The 25,239-nt window shown below is 38.1% G+C and overlaps 1 protein-coding gene across 1 annotated transcript in view; it reads right to left on the bottom strand.

The window, feature by feature from the left end:
- DUSP22 (dual specificity phosphatase 22) overlaps nt 1–24,736 on the bottom strand; it is a 54,357-nt gene extending 29,621 nt beyond the window's left edge. The window contains exons 1-3 of the mRNA XM_072411786.1: nt 24,483–24,736; nt 11,345–11,378; nt 6,724–6,806 (exon numbers count right to left, since the gene is read on the bottom strand). Of these exons, the coding sequence (XP_072267887.1) occupies nt 6,724–6,806; nt 11,345–11,378; nt 24,483–24,503 (138 nt within the window). The 5' untranslated portion in view covers nt 24,504–24,736. The remainder of the gene's footprint in view (nt 1–6,723; nt 6,807–11,344; nt 11,379–24,482) is intronic.
- Between the last annotated feature and the right edge of the window lie 503 nt (nt 24,737–25,239).

Genomic DNA, 25,239 nt, shown 5'->3' with positions numbered 1-25,239 from the left:
TACATATACTTATGTATTTGTCCCTACTGCCGGAAGCCTTTGGCATATTTTAAAGTTTATTAACTTTCAATAGTGGATCAATATAAGATCTGTGGGAAAATAAATGCCATGTCTCCCTGTAGCCAACATATCTATTTTCTTACCTTTTCATTTGTTGGGAGTTAGTCTTGACTTTTAAATGTAGCAAAATCTTTGATCGCTCAGGTTTACTGAAAGCAGAATCTAGTGTGTTCAGCACACTGCAATCTCCTGCACCCCTTATTGAACCAAATATATCCCAAATTGCTGCATCTCAGCAACTCTACCAAGAAGAACAAATTTGAATGAACCACAATTTTAGAATTTGTACAGTACACTACCCAACACTATTTCTAGAAAGATAGATTACTAATATAGAAAACAAAAAAAGATTCACTGTTTTTTTGAAGCGTTTGTCATTTTTTTTTTTTTTTTTTGTACTCATGAGGCTCCATTTAGAGAACAGGGAATCGGACTTGTCTCAAACATTCCCTGGTGGAAATGAATTACTGCCATTGAAACACACTGACCTATAATTTTTCCACAAAGAAATCTTCGAGGGAATGTCCGATTCCCTGTTTTATAAATAGAGCCCGTAGTATAATAGGGTATTGTTTGCGACCATGTTTAATTATTATTTCTATGTCCCTGTAAATGTTTCCGTATTTTCTAATGAAGTCATTGTTAGAATGACAGGAAGTGATGGCAAGTTTTTCTTTTGCCAGGCAGTGGTGAAAACCTGACAGCAGTTCCGCGCCTTCTCCACTCTATCATTCAAAAAAAAACGGTTTGGGCTATGAATTAATTTATTGCCAAACTGTGGTCAATTTAAAATTAGTATATTCAAAGATATTGAAAGAAAGCATCAAAACCTTTTCCAACAAACTTCTGTGGTTGTACCTGGACCTATCACCCCTTACCATTCTACTGGTCAAAAAGACCAATTTTTTGAAGGCCAATAGTGGGTAACAGAGACCAGTTTTGGTGCACCAACAGAACTTTGCAAACTATAGGGAGGTATACGCAGGTGCCTGCTTTCCATGTTTGCCGTTTGGTAGTTTTGAAGTAAACATAAACATACTTTAAAGAGTTTTCCACTTTCATCAAGGAAGAGAAAACTCCCTTCCTGGGGACACGGTTGTTTTTCATTTGTCAGTGTTGTAGTGCACAGCGCTTTATTCAACAGGTGCAGCACTAAGATGAGGTTGCAGAGAGCCAAGAGTGTGGCACACCTTCCAATGTACAGAAGGAGTCTTTCACAAATGCTGAGGAAAGAAAACAGGGCATGCAGAATTTAGATGCCTCTACCATCTGTGCTGAACTTGAGAAAGAGGTGTGTTGCCTTCTCGGATCACAAATAACAACTTGTTGATGCAACATTTAAAAACAATGCAAACAAAAAAAAATCCCAGGATATGGGTACTTCTTTTAACATTTTATGAATCTTCTTCACAGTCAGCTACAGTGGAGAAGCCTCTATTTCTACACATTAACAGTTTCTTCTTCCTAAGTGAAATAAAAATTGCAAGCATGCAGACTCAATTTGCTAGACTCAGACTAAATTGCAGAAGAGAGAAGCAATGGCTTTTCTGCAAAACTGACCACCTGTCTGTACACAATCGTCTCTAAAATCCACACTCAGCTGCACATGTGGAATTATTAACAGGATTTATGTTGTTTTGGCTTGGCCAATCAGTCAAAGATTCTGAACCCAACGGAACAATGGGAGGGTGACTTTAGGTCCACTTTGGGTCATCCCAGAAATAAATAAGTGAAAGTAAATTCATGACTGTCCTCCAGAGCTCATACCATAAAGTGAAAGTAAGCACAGCATCTTTGTACACTTACTACCACAATGCATTGTTTAAAGCGGACTACTGGACCACAACAAACCTAAAATCCCACCTGCACCACATGTTGTACTGCAAAGCACCACAGTGTGCTGCAATGTTGGTGCCATTCAAAATATTATTACTCTGCACCTATAAAATGAAGGAAAAAAAAAAGTGGTAAATCTTCCAGATCAGGTTTCCAGGTGTGTTTCAATGGCAGGAAATTTATTCTCCACAAAGAAATATTTCAGTGAATGCCAGAATTACTGCTTTTTAAAAAGACCCCAATGTGTTCTAAATAAAATAAAGACCTACTACCTAAATATGTTGGTACATTATTAAAACCCCATATAAAAAATAATGCTGATCTTCTAAGAACCCCAGTAGCCTAGCTGCAGCATTATCTGCACAACTTTAAAATGAAGTCACCGTTCTAGTAAATATGTCCTTGTGACCTGTATGGTAATAGCAGATGTTCTCCTATAACTACCATAAAGTAAATTATGAAGGCAGCCATTCTTTTGGATGAGGTTAGTTGCCTGGCTATCATGATTACTTCTATACAGTATTTAGGTATAGAAATAAGGAATTCAAAAGCTACACATACAACAGGGCAACAAGCGGCCAGCAATGACATGTCCTGCACTTCTATGACGGGTGTACTTTAAGCAAGAAGGTCAGGAGGACACATGGGTCACCTAGCGAAGGTTACTTCTATTACAATCCGAAAAGATTTTTTCCTTTTTAGGGCAGTGGGTTGAGCTATGGAAATCTTTCTTCATTTGCCCTGATGAACCTTAATTTGTCCAGCTGTCCTTTGCATCAGTCCAGAAGAAAATAGGATACTTTAAGGAAATGTTGCCGAAAAAGTAGGGTTGGGGTCATATGTGCTATGTTGGCTAAGTTAGTAAGAATTAATCATCAATATTATCCTTGCGATAGCTAAATGTACTTACAGCAGAAAGCCAGCATTTATAAAATGTATATTTTCAGGATTGCTCTGTAGAACAGCCATGACAAACACGCACAAGGACACTGGGTACATGTGCATATTTATGCCAGGTGTCAAACCCTGAGGCCAGCTTTTTTTGAAAAAAAAAAAAAAAAAAAACAATATATTCATCTATGAAAATAAGACCTCTGCTGTGACTGCTTGGATCAGCAGTGTCTGCACGGGACAAAGGTAGCAAACACACAATTGTTTACTGAATTGTTGTTGCAAGGTTCTAGTCCTGTTCACCTTGTGTGTGTACACATACCCTAGCACCACTAATTTACCTAAAGGCCTGGTAAACAACCAAACTGATTTATTTATCCTATGTTCTAAAGCTACAGGTAGTCCCCAGGTTACATACAAGATAGGGACTGTAGGTTTGTTCTTTAGTGGAATTTGAATGTAAGTCGGAACAGGTACATTATTCTAAATAATGCAATTGGGAAAGATGTTTGTCTCAACATATTATTAGGCAGTGTGCTGTCAGTTACTGTATAAAATCCTCATTGTAAGTTGATCAGAAACAAAGCAAAAAAAAAACAAAATGGAGCCTAGACATTCATTATCTTCTGGAGCAAGCTGTGCTTTGATAAGCTAAAAGGAACAACTGCAGAGTTTGTGTTGGTCATTAAAGAGTTACAAGAGGCTGCAGAAAGAGCTCACCCCACTATAGATCAACCACAACCTCAGCTGTGTTTAGCAAAAGATTTCTTCTGCAAGTCATACAAACCGCTGCCTTCAAGCCTCCGTTCTGCACATGAACAAGCAGGAAGTCCGTTCCTATCTAGGTGTCCATATGTCGGATGTCCTTAACCCAGGGACTACCTGTATTTCTATTTGGAAGAGCTTACTACTAGGGGGAAATTCCCAGCAATTTATTAGTATGATTGCACAGGACCTTTTTTGGAAAAGAAATGAAGACCAACAGTGGTGACATCAGCATAAAGGCACAGCCAGTAGGGGACTGGCTATCATGTGTTCATCTTCTGCAGAGTTGGATTAGCAGGTCCCTTAATGTGTGCAATCAAGAGACATGAATAGCAGATTCAAGAGAGCATACCTTCATAGCAAAGTTATAGTAATCAGCAATTAGAAGTGGCTGGGGAGGTAATGTGGCCACCAGACTGATTTTTGCCCAGAGATGGCTATTACAGTCTGATAAGGCAGCCCAAAGATCTCAGTCAGATTAGCATATAATTTATTAAATTATTGTTTTTAGCACTTTAATGAGCAATTATTTGTATGGCACAACTAATTGTAGAGAAATAGTGACTAGTACTGTACATTGACCTTTTCCTGCATTGCTACAACTCCCGCCAGTTTATTTTTTTCCCTTTCATGTAAAACTTCCAAACAGTATGAAAAAAAATCTAACCTGGTCAATCATCTTATTTTAGACAATAATTCATCAAGATCTATTTATATCTTCAACTGCAATCCCATGGGATCAACCCTCTAATGGAATGCTGTTTAAAGTTAAAAAGCAGCTTACAGTACTTTGCCTTCATTCAATAAAGAAGAGGCACAGACCCACCCAACTACATGGAAACAAAAAGCAGGGAGGTTAGTGCTGCTGAGGACTTGCAAGCATTGCTGAGTCCATGACTGGGAGACTGCAGCATCAGATATAAACGGACAATAAAAGTTAGATTTTATTAAGGTTAATGCCACATGTCAGAGCACAACTCTACAGAATGTCTCTGGTACTAATCCATGATACCATCCTATGATGAATACCCCCAGGAAGCAGAGATGATCTGGGGCACATTAGAAATAGGTGATACTGCTTTCACCTGAGACTGCAAAATAACCATGGACTAAATAACCAGCACTATTATTCTTGTAGAGCATCATGCTTTTGTTGATCTGGTACACAGTTCTGGAACATAGTGGGACAATCTCTACATATTTACTGGAATAATACCAGTTATAGCAATGGAAAAAAAAAATTGTAACATGGTTGAAACGCAAGCAGTATTTTGCAATATGAGAACCCGTTTTACCAGTCTCTGGTATTATTAGAGAAAAGCAGAAATGCAAGATGTACTGAACCTTTATACTTGAGGCCAAATTTAAAAACCAGCATGTACAACCTTCACAGCCCAACAGCTCAGGTGAGGTAGGTTACTCTTACCTGTACCTGTAGACACAAATATAGTTGGGTCAGTATTTTTTTTAAATGTTCCCTTTAAAGGTGATATGGGGGAACATATTCATAGAGCAGTAGGAACCTTAAGCAGTATATTCTCACAATCGTTTGTTGTCCACATATTGCCATCTTTTCACATTTGTTGGCCCTGTATTGCCATGACTGCCCATTTGTTGCCTGTGTGTTTTTACAACTGTCAATTTTCCCCTGCTTATTGTCCCAAATGGTGGTTTGAGGCTACTTATTGCAATATTCACCCATTTACGGTCTGCTTATTTTAGAAATACCTGCATGTTATATACTATTGTCTACTTGTAGTCAATGTATTGTCAGGGTAGCCAATTTTAGTAAACATTGTGAAGTTATGGATGTTGGGAAAATTCCCCCTTCAGTACACTGAAGTGTGTCATAACTACTGTATTCCTAACCAATTACATACAACACCATTAGATTCCATTATTATGTTTTTTTTAGCACCCCCTTTTTTTCCACATTTTGCAGTCGAACACCATATGCCACAGGCCCCTAATTTTTTATTCCTTTTATTTTTTACTAACATAACGGTATAAACTAGAGAAACTTCACTGGCATTTCTTCTTCTTAAAAAAAGTCTATTAGTATTTTTTGAATTTCATGGTGTTCCCAAAAAATAATTTTAACATATAGAGGAGAATTAGGAGGTGTTAAATAATAATCTGGGTGCCAAATGTGTTTAGTATGCCACAGTTGTTTTGGTAAGATTTTAAATGGCACCCATTACCACATTATTGCGAGGGCATTAATGCACTACACAGGTATAAAGCAACCCATAAACTATCTTAGAAAAGTCAGCCACTCCTCACTTACCAGCAAGCTATTCTTAACTCACAATTTGTTGTCAGTCATAACACGCAGGAAGAAGCTTTTCTAAACTGTCCCTAGCAGATGTGCAGTGGTTAGTAAAACTCCCTAGTTATAACAGACATGAACAGTAGAAAAGCCTGACAAGCTAACTGCATATTGACAGATCATAAAGGATAAGCTTTAACACTTTATACACGATATTAAAAAACTGTAATAGTAGGATACAATATGATAAATGTAGATTTGCTGAAGGTTTAATGAAAATACCTCCCTGGTGACCTGCAGTATTTTATTCTCTACTAGTTTGTTACCAAAATGGCATTAAAAAAAGTGTTTCTAGGTACACTTATGTTCAAAGGGTTTGTGATTTTGTCCAGTAAAATGTTTCTCCATCTTACAATTTTTTTTACAACTTACACATCTTAGAAATTGGAGAGGTTTGCTTTAAGATTACAGATTGAACAGCAAGCATATGCATTACATAAAGTGGGAACAAGCAGCAACAAATCACAAATATTTTATATTTGATATGACTACTGAAAATGAACTGGCTGCTACGGATTACTGCACTTAAAAAGCTTGAGTGCGTGTGGGAACTGACATAAGCTATGGTTTTAGCTCAGTGATGTAACCATTTAAAAATGCCAACATGACATAACGTCTAGAAATGCAGAAGGCTGTGATAATTTTCTGCATACCTGATGTGTAGCTGAATAGCTAATCAATATACTCATCGAAAGTCCTGTTTGAACCCTGCTAGTAGTTTAGAATTAAAACATTTTCAAGATATTCCTTAGTCTGTATGTTCAGTTTTACAAAGACATGTGGAAGGATGTCATAAATTATTCTTCCAACAAGAGGACAAAAGGAAAGGCAGCTCTGCTTACCTCTAACATTGGCCTGGCGCTGTCATGTATAGATAAAATGTGAGTAATGTTGTTTTTGTGAAGTTGTTCAATATCACGAGCATCTGTAGGGACAAGAAAAAAAAAAAAAAGTTTCGCTTTAAACTAGAAAAAGTAAGTTTCATTCAGATTTTCAATTATAATAAATCTAAAACTACAGCTCTAAAATCAAGCAAAACAGATTCTAAAATTAACCCAGACATTAGTCAAATGACCTAGTTAGCCAGGCTATCACTTTGCTGAGAGGGGTGATCTTAATCTTACAAATTGTCAGTGTGACATTGTGGCCTAGATTTATTACAAAGTCTTCATTTACATACATGTGAAAAAGTACGTACATCCCACAGAATGCATTTACAATGTCAAAATATTTAAACAGGCAAACACTGAATATTTTCTTCAAATAGTGCCTAAACAAAAGGCGGTATACCTAAATAAAATTATTTTTAACCATTAAACAAAAATATCAATAAACCTAATAGCATACAGTGTAAAAAATAAATACTATATTTTCCCGAAATTATGGTACTTCCTCCTTTAGAGTAAATTCTTCACATAGGCATGACATCTTACCAGTGTCTGTCATTGAACTTTTTGACAACATATACAACATAATAATAGGATTCAAATAAGGGATTGACTAGGCAGGTCTATAATCCTCCAATACATTTTTAAACTCTCCCTTGGTAGATTTCCTAGTATTTTGGATCCTTATTGTGCTGCAAGTTTGATTTCTTTTGCTGCAACTCTTGGACAGATAGACTTAGGTTTTCTTCGAGCCAACCTTAATTTAATGCAGAATTCATATTTGACTTGATGCCTGCAAGCTAGACCCCAAAGAAGCAATACAACCTCAAACCATAACATTTTTACCACCATGCTTTATAGTTGTGTTATCTTCAATTTGCATCAAACTAACAGGTAAAACAATTGTATTTAAGACGAGTAGCTCAGACTGGCTGACTGGGCCTCACTCACCATACCCTCACTCTTTCTGCTACAAACTACTTCTTATGGTTGTTGATGACTTGTATCTACCATACTGTATGGGAACCTCACCTGGATGTCCAGCTTAGCCAACAGCAACAAAAAAAGTCCTCCACCTTTCTATTAGCAACACCTACCAAGAATCTTGACACAAAATCTAAACCAGATGATACTGAACCCTACATGTTCCCCATGTTATCTTGCCAACTTCCCCCGATTGCTGGCATTGTGGATTTTCTCAGGGGGGCTTGCTCCATATCTTCTAGACATGTGACAAACTGACCCTTTTCTAGGATAAGGTCAATACCATTAGCCAACGGTTTACCGATTATCCCCTCCTTAGGGTTCCAGTCATCTTCTTGATTATACCTATACCCTCTGGGTCTAAAGAGGATCTGTCCTGATTAACCCGGGTAACGCTGCCTGTGTCTGTCCTGCTTCGGTTCTGAAAGGTTAATGACAATTAATTGATGTAAGAGCTCACTAGGTTTCTCAAGGGCACAAGTGAAAAGTTCTGTAACACTTGGTGCTACTGCTCTGAACTTTTACTATCATCTAAATTTATACTTGAACAGCCAGACCTTAACATATCCAGCTGGGAGTCAGTAATCCTCTTAGCCTGTCCATGCCCCCAACTTCCCTTTTCCCCTGCCCATTCTCTCCTTTCCCTCAAACTCTCTTTAAATTTAAAACGCACACTCAATGCTGCCTTAGTGCACAAACTACAAGCAGGCACTTAAGACATGGACAGTAATAGTGTCAATGATTCCCTTCAAGCAAGCTCTACGCATAAACCCAATAGGCTCTATCAATACACTGTTCAGTACAATGCATTAGGTATTTTTACAAAATTTAAAAGAAGTATACAGCATACTGGTATAATCACTGGTTTTGGAATCCCACAGCAGTCAGTCATGTGATCCCACCTGAAAAAAATTACTATTCTAAACTCTGATTCTTACCTTAGGAGAGACCCATGCCTATGCAATGCCAGATTCAGATTGCTTTAGAAAATATATAAAACGATTTCCTAAAATCCCTGTATCGGGACTCTTTAAACTTGTGCAATTGTAGCTGGTCACTTTGGACCTGTTGTTTTTTTTTTTTTTTTTTATCTTACAGCTCGTGGATCTGGACTCTCATAACAAAAGATGGTCAAATCTGTTTCAAGATATTGTTGTATCACCGGTTGTTTTTTTTTTTTTTTTTTTTTTAACTGTGCAGGTACACAGACATTGAAAAAGTACTTGGAGGCAGAAAGATCAGTTTGAATAGTTTTGTTGTTTCAAGGAGTGCACAGGGTGGCAGTATCTAAATGTGAATGTGAGTATTATTAGCCATAACTTCACTGCTCAGTGTGGGATCCGTTATCTATTAGAGAGATTAGCAGCATAGCGCCTGTGCTTTTATAGCACACTGAGCAGTATGATAAGCAAATAAGTCAAATACTCACATGACCAGTAATATAGCCAGGGACCTTAGAGAGTTTCTAATGAGCCTCTGCTGCTGCCAGTAACAATATATTTGAGAATTTAAATCCTCCAATGACAAAGGGAAGTTTTTTCCAGACATATGATTTTTTGACTTTTTGACATATGATTTTTTCCAGACATACGATTAGGTGGAATTAACACTGACTGAATTTATGTTCAACATATATTAGTCTGCAGTTGTCAATGCCAAATGGAGTACAAGCCTGACAAGTGTGTCCTATCATAAAGGAAATCTAAAATGTATAGGTGTTCTGCATAACACTTTTATTTGAAATCACTAAACATTTTAAAGTAACTTAAAAGTTTAATGTAAAATAAGAAGTCCACCCAGCATGCAAAAGTATCTAAAATGCATGGAGATATGGTCCAGGTGTGCTAGTCTTATATATATATATATATATATATATTAATGCAGTATTGCAATGTATTTTAATAACACGAGTCTCTAACATGCCCAATGAACAGTTTCATGCAGAAGATGTTCATTGCCAGGCATTCCTGTGGTCATTACCCAAAATATGTCATGGTCAAAAATACACATTAATTCACCTTTGTGCAGACTATTGTCAGCTAGCATACTTACCAAAGATGTGGCAAATTTTAAATGCAAATGTAAGCGTGCACAAATTAAATCCCTTGGAGGAATAAAACTGGAGCACAATCTAATACACCTGGAAATAATAGCTAAATAGGTAGCCTGCATTTTCCTTGACCTACCCATGACTACCCAAAAAAAAAAAAAAAAAAAGATTCTGCTCTGTGAAAAAATGTTGTAGAATCCAGATACAGTCTGATTGCACAAACAACAGTCAGGCAATGTTCAATTGTACATTTTAAGAGACATTAGTAGTAGTAGTAGTAGAATGGGCACTATCACTATGCATGTGTTCCTCAGCACTTGGCTCTCAACAGCCAGGCCAATAAAATCACAGTAAAAAGGTTTTAAATACTGGTCCTTTGGACAAAAGGTCCTGACAAAGGGGTACCTACAACATGACAAATAATATCTGTGTACCAAGACATGCCAATCCAGCAGCACCATAATGACAGGGATAACTTCCAACCATATACTACCAAGTAGACTTGGGAGTGTTAGGGCTGGAAAGGTGTAAATCATGCCGTACTAATCCCACATTGAAACCAGAACACCCATAACATCGCCCAATGGGTTCTTAGGTCCTGCCCAAAAAACATATCTGACTTTCCTCACCATAATCAGAACAGGCAAAAGATCTCCAGAAATCCCCCCCAAACAAAAACTAATGGCTTAGGTAGCCACCTGCCAGTTGTCCATGTCCATTATGAATATGACAGAAAAAGCCAGGATGTGCATCTCCACCCAACTAAGGAATTTGAGACACTTATGAGCTGCAAGTATGCGATTTGTGCTTTGTTGACAGTTGATATCCTACAGTTGAAAAACGACTGTGGTGTAGACTGACCAAATTCTTGTTGGATGCCCTTTCAGGTGGCTTGTTCAGTGGTTAATGGATATTCACATTGCCCTTAGCTCCAAAATGTTGATCAGTAGCAAAGACCCTGAACTGACATATTAACCCACTAACACTGACATATGTTGCCTCCGCTGCAGTACGACAAACAATTTTCCATCTAAGGACATATGTACAGTCCCTAAGCATTGGACATTGTAAAAGGGAATGTTTTTGTATGGGTTTCCTCTCACATTCTGAAACTATACTGGTAGGCTAGTTGGCTTCTGTCAAGGGGACATTAGATTGTGAGCTCTATGGACTACATAGATATGAAATAACATATAGTGCCATTATAGGTGTCATTTAGATGTGTTTGCACAAAGAATGTAAATTCCTTTATTAAGTTCCTTTCTTACTCTTTTTCTCAGACTATCACTACCTAACCAGTCACTAGGTCCAAACACAGTTACATTACAGGGAGTGATGTCACAGACCCTGATTATTCGAGTGCCAGGAAAAAGAACATAAGATTTGCAAGTATAAACAGGTCACGGGGCCTGTTGCAGAAACATTGTCACTTTTCTCTGCACACACAAGGTACTTGGTGTCTCTTTAGGGATATCAATGTTTTAGCAAAGTTTGACCTGAGAAGCTGCTACCAATAGTTAAATAAACAGAAAATGAACATACCTTTAAAGTTTCCTAGGTATAAGCCAGGAAGAATCTGGAAAACAGAAATGAATGAATATATGAATGTATATTTCAAACATAAGATATTCAAATAAGCTATCAATAATTGTACAGTAAAACTATTTAGATAAGATAAGAAAACATATTTTAAAACAATATTTTATTCCATGACCACTATTTGGAAAGAAGCAAAACAATACATTTTTTAAATTATATTTCAAATTTCATCTACACAGTTGGTTGGTCAGAACAGTACTGTCACTATTCCCCTAGATCATGGACACAGCCAACCTCTGCATTAGCTATAAAGAACTAGGAGCTCCAGGGGAGGAGAAGTCAATTGAGGAGAGGGGTTCAGTTTTCTTGCTCCCTTTTTAAATATATCATTGAAATGGCCCTGTTATATCTGTTCCACAAGTGCAAAAAATACCCACTGATCTTAAAGGAAAGCTTGTAAGTTTAACATTTCATGTGCTCGTCAACCCTGCTGCAATCATGTCACTTTCATTATTCCAAGTTGTCTGTGAACTACAAAACAAATTCTTCTCTTTGCATATATTTTTTATTAGAATTTTCAGAAATAAAACATCATACATAGATTACCAAAGAACACACAAGTCAAATACATTTACATCAATACTAGAGAAGAGAAATGGGATTGGGCAGGGAAAACATATCAAAATAAAACAAACACACAAAAACAACATTGGTTCAGCAAAAATCATTTCAAAATTTCATATACCATCAAGAACAAAAAATTAACATGTATTAAATGTGTAGGAAAAATAATTAGTATACCAGTTTGTTGTCGAAGCATTTTGCAGTCCAGTCCTAGTGTGACCACAATGCCCCTCAGTACATACAGTAGTACAATGGGTACTGCAACATCTATTGCATTTACTTCCTGAGCATTAGTCGGACACAAGTATATTCTGTATGAACTATTTTTAATACCGTGTTTCCCCGAAAATAAGACCTACCCCGAAAGTAAGACCTAGCACTATTTTGTAAACCTGCCCTAATATAAGACCTACCCCGAAAATAAGACCTAGGGGAAAAAGAAAATAAAAGCATACATACCGGTAAATTAAAAAAGTACTCACCGAGACAGCTCCAGATATCTGATCCTGCGTGTGTGTCTTTGATGCTGGCTGCAGCCTGTGTGTCTTTGATGCTGGCTGCAGGGCGTGTCTATTCCTGAGCCAAACTGAAAGTAAAAAGCCTGCACACGTGCCCCCGCGATTCTGAACAAGGAAGCAAGCTGCTGATCCCTGCCCTAACGGAGATCCCTGCACTTAATTACGGGTAAGTGATCAGAAGGGGACAATGGAGTCAATGAAATAGAGTGATCAGAAGGGGACAGTCATTTCATAGTGATCAGAAGGGGACAGTCATTTCATAGTGATCAGAAGGGGACAGTCATTTCATAGTGATCAGAAGGGGACATTCATTTCATAGTGATCAGAAGGGGACAATCATTTCATAGTGATCAGAAAGGGACAGTCATTTCATAGTGATCAGAAGGGGACAATCAATGGCATAGAGTGATCAGAAGGGGAATATGAACGGCACATGAGTGATCAGAAGGGGACAATCAATGGAACATGAGTGATCATGAGTGACTTTCAACAATAAATGTGTACTGTAGTCTTCTTCATGGAAAAATAAGACATTCCCTGAAAATAAGACCTAGTGTGTTTTTGGGAGCCAAAAAAAATATAAGACAGTGTCTTATTTTCGGGGAAACACGGTATTTACCCCGGAACAATGTGTGTGATTGGGGGATTCTCTCACCTGTTCCTTTATCAGCAACCTAATATACTTAATTTACCTGTCAATTAGATGATAAGGAAAACTCCAGACAGAACTGGAAGCAGCTACATTGTTTTGTGCAGTAATGTGATCTGCCACTTTGGAAAATGTGGGTGTATAATGACATACTAAAAGAGAAGGGTGAAAATCCTATGACCTCTGAGCTGTTCAGCCAGTAAATCAAGAGGCCATAGAGATTACCTGTTAAGGCTGCGCAGCATCTGGGAAACCTACTGAGAAAGCCACAAGTCACCTAGTTCCGATACTATCCAGGACGAAGGTTACAGCTACTTATAGTGACACTAGATAAAAAAAAAAAAAAAAAAAAAAAAACCGATTGAAACAAGCTCACAGCTGCCTAAACAGCCACAAGCATGCTTATAAATATATCTGTAGTCTGCTAGCATTTTTGTGGAAGTGATCAGAATGAGACAGTCATTTCTAGATCCACCCTGTGACCCATGGTTTTGAGAATCTTCTGTTCCTCCTGGGAACCCAGGGACCACAATAACTACCTCCAGTATGGTGAAGAACAGGTAAATTACATAGCCAATCTCTTCTGTGAGGTGAACCTGGAATAGTTCTGCTGAGTGTTCACAATTGTCAAATGACACCTGGCTGTAAACATTGTAGTTGCTGATCAGGTGCCCTCTGTAATATATCAGCTCAGTAGATGCATCAAGAACAAAAGAGCCACTGCCCGAGTTGAAAAAACTATTACGCCAGGGAAATACCTTTGCTCTTTATGCAGACATCCGACAACCCCCCACGCCACTATTTTGGAGCTCCAGCTATACAAAAGGCAAAACCCTACTGTTTAGGGAACTCTGAATTATCAGGGGCATTTCTGATATTTTCAGGGAGACCACTGCTTCCGCACAGAAAGCAAAAGTCCTTCTTTGCACAGCAGGATGGCAGGGGTGGGCTTTTCTACTCAGGCTGAAACTAACTGTGGGACAGTGAACACCTATCCTTTTGGGGTACCTAGAATGTACTTTGAGGTCCTAAACTGACTGTGATTGTTTTAACTTGTCTAGCTACACCAAGCTTTGCATTTAAGGGAAAATAAATGATGCAGTGTGCCATAAATTAATACTGAAAAACAAAGGAGAAGGCTTGGCAAGGAAAAGTAGTTAAATGTCTCCCTTCCGGAATCATAGAAATAAGAGGGAATCTACCAGGGTTGGACTCACTTCCTATAGAAATAGCAACAATCACCCTTGTAACCAGATACACATAGAAGGGGAAAGGTGCTTCTAAATGTGATAGAGTGTATGTATGATTAACTGCAGGAGGACCGTCAGGAAGTGATAAAGGCACAGACAAAGCATTTTACTTTATCTATTAAAATATACTTCAAGCCTGCCAACATCTGGCTTTATAATACAGCTTTCAGAATTCCCTTTAAAAAGTGGCATTTCCATTAATGATTCAGAAATATTTTTGTATTGCTTTCTTGCAAGCCTTTTAGTGATGTTCAATTAAAATAAAACTCAATGCTAAAAGCCAGGGCACTTTATGACTAGTTATGAGCAGCGTTGTTTTCTTAAAGCTAAGCAGTCACAGCAAAGTGACATGTACTTTTAACCACCCTCCCCTCTTCCCCCTTCTAAACTTACAGGTCACATGTTTACAATCTACTTTTTTTTTCTAGTGGAATCCCAAATTAAAACGGTTTTTGAAATCACTGTGTTTCATAGCTTTCTTTTTTTATCAATACTGATAAGGAAAAAAATACTAATATTTAAAATACAGAAACTATAACCAGATTCTGGGACTTGGGTTGGAAGACTTCTGAAATTATTCTCCAGCAGGTTTTGTTGCTGCTGTCTCATTAATGCTAGTTTATATGTGATTTCTAGAGGCAGGTTAAGGAGAAAAAATACTGGTCCATCTATATTTAGAATAAAGTCATTGTTTTTTGTTTAAGTAAGGATTCATTTTCTTTTTAACAGCCTCAAATGCACAAGGAAATTGCAGTGCAATACCACATGTGTACTGGGCAAGAAAAAAAAAAAAAAAAAACATAAGACATTACATCTTTTTTTATTTTGCACCAATATGTGCACCATGGTGCACATATTGTGCCATGTGTTGAATGCCATTCCAAATTAATAGCATTTAAAAGACGTACCATAGTACAGTATGCAATCTGCAGGGGACTGGTAGTATATTTTATTTTTATTGGTAAAATTAGGATCTTCTCAGGACATCAGACTTATGTAAATATTTCATGGAATAGGAAATCCCAAAGTACCCCCCAACATGCAAAAAGTTGGAAAATCCTTGACCTGGGTAATGCCTCACACCAGACCTCCAATGAGCAGCTGTCTGCAATGTAACAGATGACAGTGTGGAGGGCTCTAAAAGTATACACACAGTTGCTTTTCTTTTTTTGGCACAGCATAATTCTAGCCATGGAAATTCTCTGCACTCAATGGTTTTCCAAGGCTAAGGCAAGTGTAGAAATAAAAAAAGGCTAAGAAAAACCCTTAGTACCATAAATCCACCTCCTCTTTTTACTGATGATCCAGGTGGCCCTGGATGTCCTCAGTCACAATGGCTAAAATTAAAATTTAACAGAAGAAAACAAATTTAAATACTCAGAAAAATAAGGTTTAGTCTCCACACGCTTCAGTATGCAGTATGCCAAAATGTGGCTTGTGTTGGATAACATTAAGAATGCATTAACGCAATGTGCTTAATGCATTCTTTATGGTCACTACAGAAAGTTTGCTTCAGTTCCAACTTGGCATAATGTAATAAAATGGAAGCAAAGCTGAAACATCCATTGAGTGACTGCCCAAATGCTTTCAATGAAGAGTTTGGCCAGAGTGTTTCAAGCACTTTATGAAGTATCTGCGAAACAGTGGGGATTTTTTCCAGGTTACTTTCATCAAATCTTAAACTGCACTGATCACAGTCGTCTTTACCCCCCCCCAAAGGAAACAATGTTTCCCAATATACTGTTGTGCATAAACAAACTACTGTTTTGACAACCACGAGTGGCTTTAAAAAGTAAAATATCCTGCCCCACAAGAATTTTAATCTAAATATTTTTAAAGTGGAATGAAATCTGACCCAAGGGAGTCATTTCAGATTTGCCCTAATGCCACTGCACACAAAGGGAGAAGAGCAGAACAACTTGTTTCTATTTTTAAGTGACTAACAGCAAATATAAATAGGTCCATTGAATGCCCAGTATTACACTTGTTCCGAATACCAAAACACAAGATGTAAGCAGCTAAAAACAGCCAACACTAGTCTGACTCTAAAACCATGTGCTAGTACTGATACAACAGAACCGTGCATACTAAATGATCAAACTATCTAATATAGTCACTTAAAATCTAACAAAACACGGTAAGCTTATCATAAGAAAAAATAAGTAGGCTGCCATTGAGGCTTTCTTTCTGAATATGCCAAACGCTGGTTTTAAAAAGGTGAAAAAATTATCAGCATTATATCCAAACAACTAGCACTTTTCAGAAGAAGAAGAAGAGTTCTTTTAGGCTATCATGTACGGAGATGAATAAGAAGGATGCCAAAATTTGCTGGCTGTCCCTGGTTTTGATACTTCAAAATTCAAGTGTAACTAAAGCCAAAAAACTAAAAGTCACCTAGAGGAAGAGATTTTTAGGCCCTAAATGCTGGGGACAATGAGTGTGTGCGCATAAATTGCATCTTCAGTGGCTGCCCAATGGCTGAAGTGGACTAAGTGGGAGAGATGGTGACTTTGAGAGACACACTAACAGGATCCTGGACCTATCATCGGGGCGCAAATAAAAAGTGTGTGCACCAATGCAGGTTTCGTTTCACTTTAAAGGGGATGGAAACTAAGAAGGACAACAATTGGGAGACTGTTATTAACCTACCAAGAACCATTTTGAAGTGTATCAAAATGCGATCAGGGAGGTTCTTTATTGCAGAAGGGTCAGGCTGCTGCAATAAAATAATGTTGCCTGCCCAAAAGATTTTTTTTAAATGCACTCACCCTTCCATCTGTCACTATCGTCCCTTTGTTTCGATCTTCGGCCATCGCGATTGGCCATGTGGATTTATGTCCTGCGCAGGCTCATGGAAGCCAGGGCAGATGTCCGGATGTGCTGGGTATCCTGGCTTCCTATGCTGAGCTGCACATCAAATTCTTTATAAATTAACCCCTAAGAAACTTCAATAAAAACTTAAAAATTAAAAAAGCAGGTGGGGTATTTTTATATTTTTATTGAAGAAGGAACAGGATATATTTCTTCTGCAATAAAACAAATTGACCTGCCCGCTTGTAATCTTTCAATATGTACATTGAGCTGTTCACGCCCAGCTTAATTTATGTCCCTTCTGCCATAAAGAACCAGCCTGCTTGTACTAATTTCATTTCTAACTGTGGTTCTGCTTTAAGTGTTAGGGTTTAAGTCAAACATAAGGAAATAAAACAAAGACTTATGACAAATGTTAAGGTTAGAGATTTGTGACATTTGAAGGTAGGTAGTTTTCACCTGGTTTTTGTAAAAGTTGTAACACTCATGCTCTAAAAAACATGAATGGGCTCATGACCAGTATTTTTTTTTATTTATGGTAAGTGGTATGGTTTGTTTTTTGCAGTTCAAAACAGTATATGGTTATGCTGACATATGCCATATAATTTTATGTGAAGTGTGACGTTTACCAATTTGTTTATTTTTGCTTTGAAGGTTCACAGTAAGCTCAAACAAATGAGGTTATTCTACTGGCACTCCCTGCAATACAAACTTTCATGTACAAATAGATGTGCATATGGGAGGTACATGTACAAACAAAACTGACAGGTGACAATATTTACAATAATATTTTGCTTGACTAGAAACACATCAGATGTAACAGCCTTTGTGACATATGTAGACTCTACTCATATGCATTGTGTGTTTACCAAAAGTGTGTAATGACACTTTCCAAAACTCACTTTTTAGGATTCCTCAACCTCCAGCTCCTTAAAGAGACAAACATTGCAGAAGTGATATATAACACAAATTTGGTTCAAATTTTTGATTCTTCCAGATTTCACCCACCTTGGTGTCTCTCTGTTTCTGTCACATTATAAATGTCCCCATCCCAAACAGACAGGATGGCTGAAATGTCTATATCCTAACAGCTGCAGTACTTTCTAAAATATCCTCAGTGCTTCGAAAGGAGCTCTTTATAACCAATCCACCCTGGCAGGGACCATGGCAGTGTGCCATGCCTCAGTACCCATGTCCTAATAGTTTCAGTGCCTTCTAAGCAATTATATTTCTGCACAGGAGAACAGATTAGTATTTCTGCAGCCAGAGACAAGAATAAAGGATAGAAATGCCAGTCCACATTTTGAATTAGCAAAGATTTCCTTTAAAGTAAAGGAAATAAGTATTGAGCATAACTTTTTTTCACAAATATATTTCTAATGGCTTATTGACATGAAATTTACACCAGATATTGGCAACAACCCAAGTAATCTCTGGTGTAGATATTAAGAGGATGTTCCATTGCAGTTCTATTGATCTAAATGATATGTTCGTATTCACCATGCTTCACCCTAAGTTCGCCCAGCATTGAGCGAAATGTGCAAAGACCAAGTAGGGTAGCTGTGCTAATTACAATTGGCAGCTTCCTATTTATTCTTACTGCTAAGAAAAAAAAAAATTCTAAAATGAATGTTTTCACTTTGTTCTGAAGCCAGCACCCAGCCCACTATGAGTATTTGCTTTGTACAAAAAGTACAATATAAGTCTCTGTTCATGACTGCATTAACCTTAAAGCAATAGTAGCAGCTCCCTTTAAACATTTGAACCAAGCATACATAATGGCTGCTGATCTGTACTCTGGAAAATGTGGAAAAAAACAGGACAGACATAAAGGATAGCTATACAGGTAGGCTGGGTAGGTTGATTACATTAGGAGTTATGAGTTAGAAACTCTAGGTTTGTTCTTAAGTTGAATTTGTATGCAAGTCGGAACAGGTACATTATTTTAATAATTGCAATTAGGACAGATGTTTGTCTCAATATATTACTAGGTAGCGTGGTGTCAGTTACTGTATAAAATCCTCACTGTGAGTTAATCACAATCAAAGCAAAACAATAAAAAAAACTTTATGGAGCCTAGACATTAATTAACTTTTGGAGCAAGCTGTGCTTTGATATGCAAAACGAAACAACTGCAGAATTTGTCTTGGTCCTTAAGATCACCAACAACCTCAGCTATGTTTAGCAAAAGATTTCTTCTGCAAGTCATGCAAACCCCCCCCATTAAGGCTCGGTCCTGCACACCTGCAGCAGGGAAACGTATGTTGGATATTGTAGTTTATGTGTTACCAATTGGCAACAATGGTTTTTAAATAGAGATTGCGTAAAGATATTTCTATCTTTGGTACTCCGCGTATGAATGATTTTGGCCATGGCATAGATATGATAAAAATGAAGCAAAAAGGTTGAATACTAAACAAAGCCTGTATAGCTCTAAGAGTCACTGAAACTAGGAAAGATGTCAAAATTGGAGCTAAATTTTTCTGATCCAAAACCCCACTTCTTTAGGAATACTTATTAAACTGGATACATGTAAAATAGATTTATTAATTCAAATGCAATCAATTACATATTTGCTTATCTGGGCACTATAATTTATACAGGAACACCCTTTGTAAAGAAGAGGAGTAAAAGAACAGTAGCTAATAAGTATGACTGAGATTGCATTGGCATAATAAAAACCGCCATACAAATGTACATTTCCTTATAATGACACATGCCTTTGGGCAAGTCTGTTGGGCAAAAAGCCAGCAGTTATCTACAAGTCTAAAGGTTACAGGGATGAACCATCCTTTATATACCCTATAATGGAGTGCAATAATTTCAGTAAAAGCTTATGAAGCGCTGGTTTGCTGCCAGCCTACAGGATTTATGTGCAGTATTGATTATATCGAAAGGGAGTATGGTATATGTAGTTCTTTCTCAGTGAGTGACCAGCACAACACTCATATCTTACCAATGCGCAATAAGCATAAACCGGACATGGAATGTGTCCAACAAAAGCAGTTTTTAACAAGAAAGCAGAAAAAGATGTGTTGTATTGTTGTGGTAATTACACAGGCTCAAAGACTTAACAAGGTTATAAAAGCCATAAACACGCTCTATAAGTCTATGTAGAGAAAAAAAAAAAAAAAACGGAAATACATTAGAATACCAACACACAGCTTAGTATTTAGAAAGGTCATGTTAGATGGATAATCAAGCCATATACAGATATAGGTAAAGACAATTTACAAACAAAATTGCCACCCATTACTAGGCCTGCACAGAAAGTCAGAAGAAAAAGAAAATCCAATTCTAAAGGTTTTGCATATGGGGACATTAATATTACTAATATTATGTCCTTAGCAGGTCTTAAAAATTTGGTAAATACTATATCAGATGAACAACAGCACAATTGATTTTCATTCCACAAAGAAAACGATTTTCCCCACGTGGACACAATTAAGGACAGTCCCAGGACTGGATGCCCCAGCATACTCACTCCAAGTTTATCATTGTGAATGGGCCATAATTTATAACACTGTGTTCGGCAAAAAATAAAAACAAACAACATATCGGCACGGACAACTCTTACCAAGCAAATTGGTGGAGAGAGGGTGAATTGTGTTAGCTTTGCATCCACAGGACCTAGGCACCTTGCAGTCATTGAGTCAAGCATGACCTCCTCTGTATACCAAAGAAGTACAAAATCAAAAGTGCCATCTTTGTGACAGCTAAAGCTTAGTTGTATTTGGATCAGGCAACAGGACAGTGATCCCAAACACCATCAAATCTCCAACAAATTGGCTTAAAAAGAATCAAGGTGTTGAAATGACCCAGTAAAAGTCTAGACCTCAACACGACTGACATGCTAAGTCAGGACCTTAAGAAAGTTGTGCATAAAGGAATGCCGCAAACCTTAATTTACTCAAAAATGATGTGAGAGTCTGAAGTCACATAGAAAATAACTTTAATTTTTTTGCTGCTTAAGGTAATTCTACAAGCTACTGAGTCGTGTGGTGTTCATTTTTCACACATGGCTTATACATTTTGGCTTAATTTTTTGTAAATAAAAAATGACAGGATGAAATGTTGTGATGTTTAACACCTGAGATTAAATATAAATCATTTCAGAACCTGCTCAGGGCCAGATGATTATGTCCCGATATGTATTAGAAAGAGGATGTACTTTTGTGCATGGTTTTACTGCTGTCTACATCTCCGCTGGAGTGATTCATCTTCTGTTTCTGTCTTGGTCACCATTGTCACAGAGACAGAATGTGATAAACTGTAAAATTATTACCAAAACAAGAAATAGGGGTAAATATTCCAATAGAGAAAGCTGTTCTGGTGACTACAGGATAAAAGAAGCATTCCCTACACTTCCAGTTGCATCCCTAGCACAGAAATTAAAGGGACTCCCCCCAACCAGTTGCTTCCAGTAGTCCTGCAGAGTACAGCCATCTTATAGGGATGGATGGGGCCTCAGTGACAATGTGCAAAAACAGAAATTGGACAAAGGTTTTCTTTGTGAAGACAGTACAGCACCAGGTACAGCTAATATAACAAGTTTGGGGTTGAAAGTATACTTGTTGCCTGGGCTGGACTTAGGGTCAATAGGAAACTATGCACTTTGGAGGTGTACAGGTAATATCTGGCACCTTTTCTAGGTAGACAACTAACTTCACGCAAGTTCCATGACATGCATATATCATTTTTTAGTGAAAATGAAAAATGTTCAGTTTTCAGCAACAAAACTTGTATCCTGTTGAAAATGGTAGCAGGGTAAATCAGGTAACCTAAAATCCTTTTTTCAGCGAATACCTCCATCTGCAGAAACCTAACCAATCATAGTGATGACTTAATGAACTAATGCTGATATCAGTCACTCAAAATGGACATCCAGTCCGCACATATGCCAATGCTTATAGCTGAATAGAAACCTTATATTTTTGTACAACAATATTCTTGGTTCCAGCCATGCAATATCCAAAACCTCAAATGCCTAAAATAACCTTTCCCCATCAGTAATCAACTTAAGTTCCGTCATCTCTCAATACCCACTGTATATATCTAATTACAGAAATTACACAAAACTCTCCTTGATTTGTGTTAGATAGCCACTCCTGATGTGATGGTCATGTAATGTTTGTACTCTTCCCCCCAGAATTTCTTCGTAATGGATTTTACATTGCAGCTAGTATGCAGGAATATAGGAAAATACAACATGTATGGGAAAACATTCTGAACCTTAGTAAATGAGGTACAACTTTGTTCTCCTCAATCATCAGATCATGTATAAGCAAAATTCAGTTTTTCTACTTGCACATGATTGGGTATCCTTTGTAAAATTAACATGTTCTACTACTTCAAAACGAAAAAGTAATTTCCCTTTCCTTTGCTTGAGCAGTGCCAAATTGATCTACCTACACCCCAAGAATTTCCCAATGACAAGCAAGAAATGCAAGGCTGCACTATAATGAACAATTTCCACTGATCTTCATCACCTGCTTTATAAATGGACCCTGTAAAATGAACATTTCAATGCTTGGATGTCTATATAAAGTAGGCCAAATCTGTCAAGCTGTTATTTTGAGATATGTCAAAGTGCAGACAGAACTACAGCGCTTCCCGTTGAAAAGATAAATGATTTACTGTGGCGTAAATGTATACAATGTAAATAGAGCCGTCCTAATGAGCACAACAACTTGCTCCATCTTAAAAATTAGAAATACAGAGGACTGGCTGGTTGTCATGACCATAACTTGTTCTGGAGACATTTATTACTCAGGCTTACTGCCCCTATCTTGCGTTCTTGTTGAAAGATGATGTACGGATGTCACCCATCACTATAAAAGCGTAACAATAATAAATAAATGGTGCTCAGCAATAAAAAAAACAGAATGATTTTACTAAGTAACTCAGCACCATGAGTATTCTATTAGATCAGGTTTACCAAATTAATTATTCTCATGCATGTCTACAATTATCAGGGTAAACCTACAAAACATGTGCTGTCTTTAGGTGTACCCCAAGACCTGATCCAGACAAGAACTGGGCCTTCTATGATGCTTAGATCAGATTCAGCCACAGCTTTTCATTTAGGTTAAAGCCTCTTCCAGTATATTGTGCTATCCCAATTGGAGATATTTTCCCCCTCGTCCTGTGAGGACATAAAAATAAAGAAATCTCTGCATGTGGGAAAATAACACCTTTCCCAATGGTTTTATTGCTGTCCATGCCCTCTTCTCCTGGTGATGATTCCTCATTTCTTGTTGGAGCGTCACTGGACATGAAGATCATTCCTTCAGCGGGGTCAAAGATAGAAATAGAAATAACACAAAAATAAAACTTTCCCACTTTAACCAAGTAAAAAAAAGAGAAATTGGCTGGAAATGACCTTTCAGAAGATCATGAGAAGCTGCAAGTTATTTCTCAACAACATAGTTGTGCAAGAAACTACCACAAATGGAATACCAATGATCACAGCCCCAAGATTTTAAGTATTTTATATTGTTTTTAAACAAGATAGAAAGAAGGTAGTTACATTTCCAAAACACATGCATGGGCACTCATCAAGTTTATTTCTCGCCCTGTAATAGGTTGAGCCATCTCCAAGCCCATCATGAACTCCAAATAGATGTAATCCCCAACTGGATGGCATTTAAATAGTGCACATCCGCACAAATACCTTTTGTTTGTTTTACATAAAACATTTCATCTCAGCTTATTTAACATTAGCCAATTCCTGTCTCCATGCCATTATTTTGGTGCGGCTTCCCGATAGTGACAACAGCAGACCACACCTGTGTGGTGTATTGGCATGGCTTTTGTAGTCTCCATCCGGGGTCCATGTGACAGCAGGGACAAAGTTGGATAACACTTGTCATCCTATAACATCCGGATCCCCATGGAAAGATCACCAGGAGTTATTTTAAGTTGGAAAATATACAAACATTGAAAGCACATGGCAAAGCTTTTTGTAACATTTTGGTGGTAAGGCTTAGCTCTAGGTGAAGCCATGCCTGACCACATAATAGAACACATGTGCATTTCTATTGGAAGCATGTGTAAGCCTAGCCCATGCCTGGCACACCCCTCTGATCACCATGCTGGGTGTATGGCATCACTCACCATGTACACCCACTCTGCCCCTGCAATGGCTGCCAATGCACACAATGTGTGGCAGATCTGTGTAATCTGAACACAGCATGGTTCTCATTCTCAGCCATGGAAGTCACATCCTAAGAAGCTGACACAATATACTGATAAATATAAATGATAAAAGCCATGCAGGTTTACAATACCTTGTTCATTCCATTACCCATTGCTGTGGCTGGGCTGCACTTACAAGCACAACAGGAAGCAAGGCTTGCTCAGCTGTAATGTTGCTAAATGTGTGTTCCTGCTAGCACATGTGTAGTCGGGGCTGCAGGAGAGGCTAGTGAGTGTCAGCTCGTATCCCTGGGATTCAGGCTTTGCCAGGGACTTGTCAGAGATCACTCAGTAACAGCTGGAGCTGCTCCCTGATGACGCTCTGTCCGCCCGCTCTGCGCTGTCTCCTCCTATGCTGCCTTCTTGTTTACAGGCTCGCCGCCGCCCTCTAGTGGCCATACGTCTCACTTTCCTGTCAGCACTGCGGCTATAAAACGAAACATTGTACAGTTATGGCTGCTGTGCTATTATACAGGACAGGGCTTGTCTCATAGAACTCCTAACATGGGAGACATGAGAAGACATCTATGTGGAGGGCAAGGTGCCAGGAGTGGGCGTGGCTTAGAGGAAGATGGTTGAGGCAATATAATGTATAGCCTGTGGGCTGTGTGTTGTCCACCCCAAAATACTTCCCATACATAAATGCCTGTCTGGGTTATCATAATAAGTCATTATGGCTGGCTTCCCTGCCAAAGTAACACTTAGCGCTGCAACAGCTGCAAAATCCCCAGTCACCGCCATGTTCTAGGAGTGGTGTTGTAGGCCTGAAGAGTACTGAGGGGAACAAAGGTTCTAGCCAGAAGGAACAGGGAAGGGAGGAACAATATTCCCCATACAGAGCAGGTGTGG

Source organism: Pyxicephalus adspersus, chromosome 5 (genome assembly GCF_032062135.1).
Source record: "Pyxicephalus adspersus chromosome 5, UCB_Pads_2.0, whole genome shotgun sequence".
Classification (NCBI taxonomy): Eukaryota; Metazoa; Chordata; class Amphibia; order Anura; family Pyxicephalidae; genus Pyxicephalus; species Pyxicephalus adspersus.
The sequence above is the reverse complement of the archived record's forward strand: the minus strand, read 5'-3'. Positions and strand labels throughout refer to the sequence as shown.